Genomic DNA, 6316 nt, shown 5'->3' with positions numbered 1-6316 from the left:
TTGGTAGTTGTTAGCTTGATATATTTTTTTCCAACCTTTGACTTTTAATAAATTCACATCTTCGTTTCTAAGGTATGTCTCCTGTAGACAGCATATTGATTGATCCTGTTTTCTTATCCATTCTGTCACTCTTCGTCTCTTTATGGGTGCATTGAGTCCATTTACATTCAGTGTAATTATTGATAGATGTGGGTTTGTTGCTGTAATTTTGTAGTGCTTCGATACTTTTAAAATTATTTCTCTGCCTGTTTTTGGACATTTAGGTCATGATTAACATCTTTATACATATACATTTTATATGGTTTCGTCCTTACGAATTTTTCATACATATGAACAAACTGCTTTCCAGAAAACACTCTCAACAACAGTGTATGATGGTAGCTTCACTGGAACCTCACAAACATCTGAATACATTTTTTAAAATCTTTACCTATTTTATAGGGCAGTAACATTTCTGCATGCTAGGCACTGTGTCACACTGGAGACTGTCCTGCAGCTTTGTATCTGTGTAACTTTTCTCACAGCTATACCAGGATTTTCCTGGGTCAGAGAAAGAAGAAACTGTTTTCAAACGCTTAGACGAGACAGAACAGTACTGTCCACTTGACTGTGTCTGCATGTGCTTTTCTGTCACCATCTACGTCTCCTGTCTTTCTTCTTTCGTCTCCCACTTTCTGTCTCCTCTATGCTTTTGTGTGCATGTATGCATATTTCTCTTTGACAATTTTGTGAGATCTGTATGTAGTATTCCGTTAAATTTTAATTTTTTGTACACTTTTGTGGCTCTATCCATTTTCCTACTCCCCACTGATGTTTATGAATTTCCACTCATTTTCCTTGATTAGATTTGCCAGAGGTTTGTCTATGTAGTTGACCTTGTCAGAGAAGCAACTCCTGGTTTTATTCTGCTATTTTGTTGTCTAATTCATTAATTTCTGTTTTAAACTTTAATTTCTTGCTTTTCTTTGGATCTGTTTTCTTCTCCTCCTCCCTTCCAATTTTCTCAGTAAGTTCATTTATTTTCCTTCTTTATGAGTTGAATGATGATAGGAATTACTTTTTACTGAATACAGCACAACTCTGGCCACATCCTATACTAATGGTTACATGTCTACAATTTTGAGACTTTCTTAATAAGGGATTGTATGTGCTGAAAAAAAAACAAAAATCACTGAAGTTTCTAACTAGTATTGCGATTCTCTCAATTTTGCCTCAGATCTCTAACATTTGCTTTACATAATTTAACAGTGTTAAACCATCTTCACTTTGTAGTACACCCTGTTTTAACACAAAATTACCTTCTTTAGCCAGGCAGTGTTTTCTGACTTTAATTCTTCTTTGTCTAATGTTAACAGATTGTAATTCTTGCTTGTTTTTTTCAAAAGCCTTATTTAACAATTTTATTTTTTCAACTATCAGAGAAAAATGTTTATCATGTAACCTAATTAAATAGAGTATTCAAAACATCAGTTTACTACACCATTACTACCATTCCCCCACTTTAAATGTTGTTAGTCTAATTTGGAATTTAAATTTCAGATTGTTGTTACTTTTACCCATTTTTAAGCATGACTAACTAAATTATCAGTTAACTTGACAATTGATGGATTTATAAATTATGGTGCTGGCAAAGAATACGGAATATACCACGAACTGCCAGAAGAATGAACAAGTCTGTCTTGTGAGAAATACAGTCAGAGTGCTCCTTGGAAGCAAGGATGGCGAGACTTCGTCTCACGTATTTTGGGCATGTTATCAGGAGGGACTAGTCCCTGGAGAAGGACATCATGGCTTGGTAAATGAGAGGGTCAGTGAAAAAGAGGAAGACCCTTAACGAGATGGACTGCCACAGTGGCTGCAACAACAAGCTCAAACATAGTAACGATTGTGAGGATGGCGCCAGGCCAGGAAGTGTTTCATTCTGTCGTACACAGGGTTGTTATGAATCGGAACCAACTTGATGGCAACCAACAACAATTTGGCAATATTTACAACCATCATTTAAGCATCTCTTTTGAAGTCGTACTCACAGCCAGATCTTTTTTATTCCATGACTTCCTTATTTTTTTGTTTACAATTTAGCATCATTCTTAAATCAGTTGGTACATCTAGAATCAATTTTTGTTCAACAAGGTAATAAGAATGTTATATTCAGAAGGTGTTTTCTTTCTGTTGCCTGTCCATGTGAAAGATAATTTACCTACAGTATATAAAAGTAAAGGGTAGACCATTACACTTCAAAACTACTGATGTCGTTCTACTCTATTTTGCAATGGCTGAAATTAAATGAGTATGGCTTGATTTTTATACTCTCATACGTAATGCAATATAAAAGTTGTATAAAGTAGCCCCCGACCTATGATGTATCTGAGTTACAACGAACCACACTTCCGACTCATCTGATTTTTTTTTCAGATTGTTAGTAATATGTACTACATACAATGTTGTAGCGTGTAATTTGCTGATGTTATCATACTCGTGCCAGCCCCCAAAGATAAACAAGTTAAGAACGGATTTATAAAGATACTGATAATAAAAGGCAATAATAATGAAAACTAAAAAAAAAAAAAAAAAAAACAAGTATTCCACTTACATCAGAAATGACTTACGATGGAGCCACTGGAACAGAACCCCATCGTAAGTTGGGAACTATTTGTATTACCTAATTGCTCGTAGGAATTTTCCTTTAAGATTTTGCAAGGATGTGGCCAATTAGGAGACTTATAAAATTCTTTTTCATTGATTTTTGCCTGAAATATGGTGAGCCTTGCTATCTGTATACAGAAGTCTTCAACAAGAAAATTTTTTATGAAAAAAAGTTTTTTTTTAAAATTGTACTTTAGGTGAAGGTTTACAGAACAAATAGTTTCTCATTAAACAGTCAGTACACATATTGTCTTATGACACTGGTTATGAAAAATACTTTTTATGTGATTACATTTTTTAGCTCTGAATATGCCAAAGTTTTCTGAAATTTTCTTTTGATCTTTACTTTTAAAAAAATTTGTCTCTAAAGAAATTTCTCCTACTCTGCATCAAATGACCAGAATTCAACCACCTATCACAAAACTAAAAATGGTGAGAAGACTCATTCATGCTGGGAAAAGACATGAAGGGTTTTGGTTAGTAACTTCATAATTCCTAACAGAATGAAAAGAAGTCAGAGTAGCAGAGGTGGTAGCTATGCATGGGGAAACATTCTGCAGTAGCTTGAATAAAATAAAGAGTTTAGCTTTGTAGAAAAAAATCAGGGAAACAGGCAACGACACTATGACTCCATTTACAAAAGGGTATGGTGTAGCCAATACCTCGGTTACTGAACTCATCAGTCTTAATAGCTAGCTAGCATTTTCTAAGGTACCCAAACCATTATATATATTATAAACAAACAAGACATTACAAAACATTATGTCAAAGAAACAGCTGAATACAGATTATGTGAAACCAACCTGTGTAACTGTCATCATCATCAGATAAAGGCACCTCTCTTTTTAGCAGCAATTCCAACTCCTCTGTTTCTGCTACATCCACTGGGCGCTCCCCATGTTTATTAGCTTGAAATGGGTTTCCACCATGACGAAGTAATAGTTTCACTATCTGCAATGTTTAAACAGTAGGAAAATTTAGTCCTCCATAGATTGTATCATTTCAGCCATTCTCTTGATAACACTCATAACATCCTGCTGCCTCATCTACTGTGCATTCATCTCTCACAGTGTCTATTCTAAATCATTATTACTACCTTCAAGTTCCACTTTCACCAACACCCTCTCATCTGATGACCTTATCAATTACAAAGAAATTCCTTCCTCAATGTTTAAACTGAGCCATTTTAGTACTTAATCTCATTGCTTTTCTTCCTGTTCCATCACACATTCACCAAGTATTTGCTGAGTGCCTATTAACAAGCTCTGCTCCAAGGTTTGCAGATAAATCAATGAAAAAGACTAACAAGGTCCTTGGCCTCTTGAAATACACATTTTTAGAGGGAGCCTCAAAGGAAATACTTCCCTTCTGTTTAAGGCTAATCTCACTATAATGCTCTTAATCTTATTCTCTTCTCCATCTCCCAGGAATTTAAACTATCATTACCTGAGAAGGATTTACTTAGAAAGTAATGAAGCTTAAACTTCAGGGTTCCCCACTTTCATGGGCCCCTTACAAGAGCCTAATTTTGAATTTGTTATTTTAAAATTTCTTTTAAACCCTCTCCTACGGGAATCAGACAAGGATGCCTGTATCACTACTCTTATTCAACACTGTGCTGGGGGTCCTATCCAGACCTATCAGGCTAGAAAAAGAAAGAAAGCGCATCCAGGTCGGTAGGGAAGAAGTCAAAGTATCTCTATTTGAAGATGATGTGATCTTATATACAGAAAACCCCAAAGAATCCACAAGAAAACTACTGGAAAAGAAGATTTCAGCAAAGTCTCAGGATACAAGATAAACATACAAAAATCAGTTGGATTCCTCTACATCAACAAAGAGAACCTCGAAGAGGAAATCACCAAAATAATACCATTTACAATAGCCTCCAAGAAGATAAAATACTCAGGAATAAATCTAACCAGAGACGTACACAATGAAAACTACAAGGCACTACTGCAAGAAACCAGAAAGGACCTGCATAAGTGGAAAAACATGCCTTGCTCATGGATAGGAAGACTCAACATTGTGAAACTGTCAATTCTACCCAAAGCGATCTACAGATACAATGCAATCCCAATCCAAATTCTAATGGCATTTTTTAATAAGATGGGGAAACAAATCACCAACTTCATACAGAAAGGGAAAAGGCCCCGAATAAGTAAAGCATTACTGAAGAAGAACAACAAAGTGGGAGGCCTCACACTACCTGATTTTAGAACCTATTATACCGCCACGGCAGTCAAAACAGCCTGGTACTGGTACAACAACAGATACACAGACCAATGGAACAGAATTGAGAATCCAGACATAAATTCATCCACCTATGAGCAGGTGATATATGACAAAGGCCCAAAGTCCGTTAACTGGGGGAAAAACATTCTCTTTAACAAATGGTGCTGGCATAACTGGATATCCATCTGCAAAAAAAAAAACAAGACCATACCTCACACCATGCACAAAAACTAACTCAAAATAGATCAAAGACTTAAATATAAAATTGAAAATGATAAAGATCATGGAATAAAAAATAGGGACAATGCTAGGAGCCCTAATACATGGCATAAACACAATATGAACCATAAGTAACAATGCACAAGCACAAGAGAGACTAGATAAATGGGAGCTCCTAAAAATCAAACACTTAACGCTCCTCAAAAGACTTCACCAAAATAGTCAAAAGACAACCTACAGACTAGAAAAAATATTTCGTTATGACAAATCCGATCAGCATCTAATCTCTAAAATCTGTAAGATACTGCAAAACCTCAACAAAAAGACAAATAACCCAACTAAAAAACGGGCAAAGGATATGAACAGGCACTTTGCCGAAGAAGATATTCAGGCAGCTAACAGACACATGAAGAAATGCTCACGATCATTAGCCATTAGAGAATTGTAGCTCAAAACTATGATGAGATATCATCTCACCCCAACAAGGCTAGCATTAGTCCAAAAACCACAAAATAATAAATGCTGGAGAGGTTGTGCAGAGACTGGAACACTTACACACTGTTGGTGGGAATGTAAAATGGTACAACCACTTTAGAAATCGATTTGGTGCCTCCTTAAGAAGCTAGAAATAGAAGTACCACAGGATCCAGCTATCCCACTCCTTGGAATATATCCTAGAGAAATAAGAGCCGTCACACGACTAGATATATGCACACCCATGTTCACTGCAGCACTGTTCACAATAGCAAAATGATGGAAACAACCTAGGTGCCCATCAACGGACAAATGGATAAACAAATTATGGTATATCCACACAATGGAATACTATGCAACGATAAAGAACAACGATGAAGCTGTGAAACATCTTATGGAGGAATCTGGAGGGCATTATGAAGGACAAATATTGTATAAAACCACTAGCATAAGAACTCAAGAAAAGGTTTAAACACAGAAGACAACATTCTTTGATGGTTATGAGGGTAGGGAGGGAGGGTGAGGGTTATTCACCGACTAGATGGTAGACAAATATTAGGTGAAGGGAAGGACAGCACACACTACAGGGGAAGTCAGCACAACTGGACTAAACCAAAGCTAAGAAGGTTCCTGAATATAATCAAACACTTTGAGGGACACAGTAGCGGGGGTAGGGATCTGGGGACCATGCTTTCAGGGGGACATCTAGGTCAACTGGCATAACAAAGCTTATTAAGAAAAT

General features: G+C 36.3%; 1 protein-coding gene across 7 annotated transcripts in view; it reads right to left on the bottom strand.

The window, feature by feature from the left end:
• The window catches only part of ANKRD12 (ankyrin repeat domain 12), a 196752-nt gene that overhangs the window by 63813 nt on the left and 126623 nt on the right, over window positions 1–6316 (bottom strand). For 6 of the 7 annotated variants that reach the window (XM_023740044.1, XM_023740045.1, XM_023740046.1 and 3 more), the window contains one exon: window positions 3450–3597. In XM_023740044.1, the coding sequence (XP_023595812.1) occupies window positions 3450–3597 (148 nt within the window). Of the gene's footprint in view, window positions 1–3449; window positions 3598–6316 lie in introns of those variants that run through there. The other variant, XM_023740048.1, reaches the window with a different exon arrangement.

Source organism: Trichechus manatus, unplaced genomic scaffold, assembly GCF_000243295.1.
Source record: "Trichechus manatus latirostris isolate Lorelei unplaced genomic scaffold, TriManLat1.0 scaffold00146, whole genome shotgun sequence".
Classification (NCBI taxonomy): domain Eukaryota; kingdom Metazoa; phylum Chordata; class Mammalia; order Sirenia; family Trichechidae; genus Trichechus; species Trichechus manatus.
This window is presented reverse-complemented; position numbering and strand designations above follow the sequence as displayed.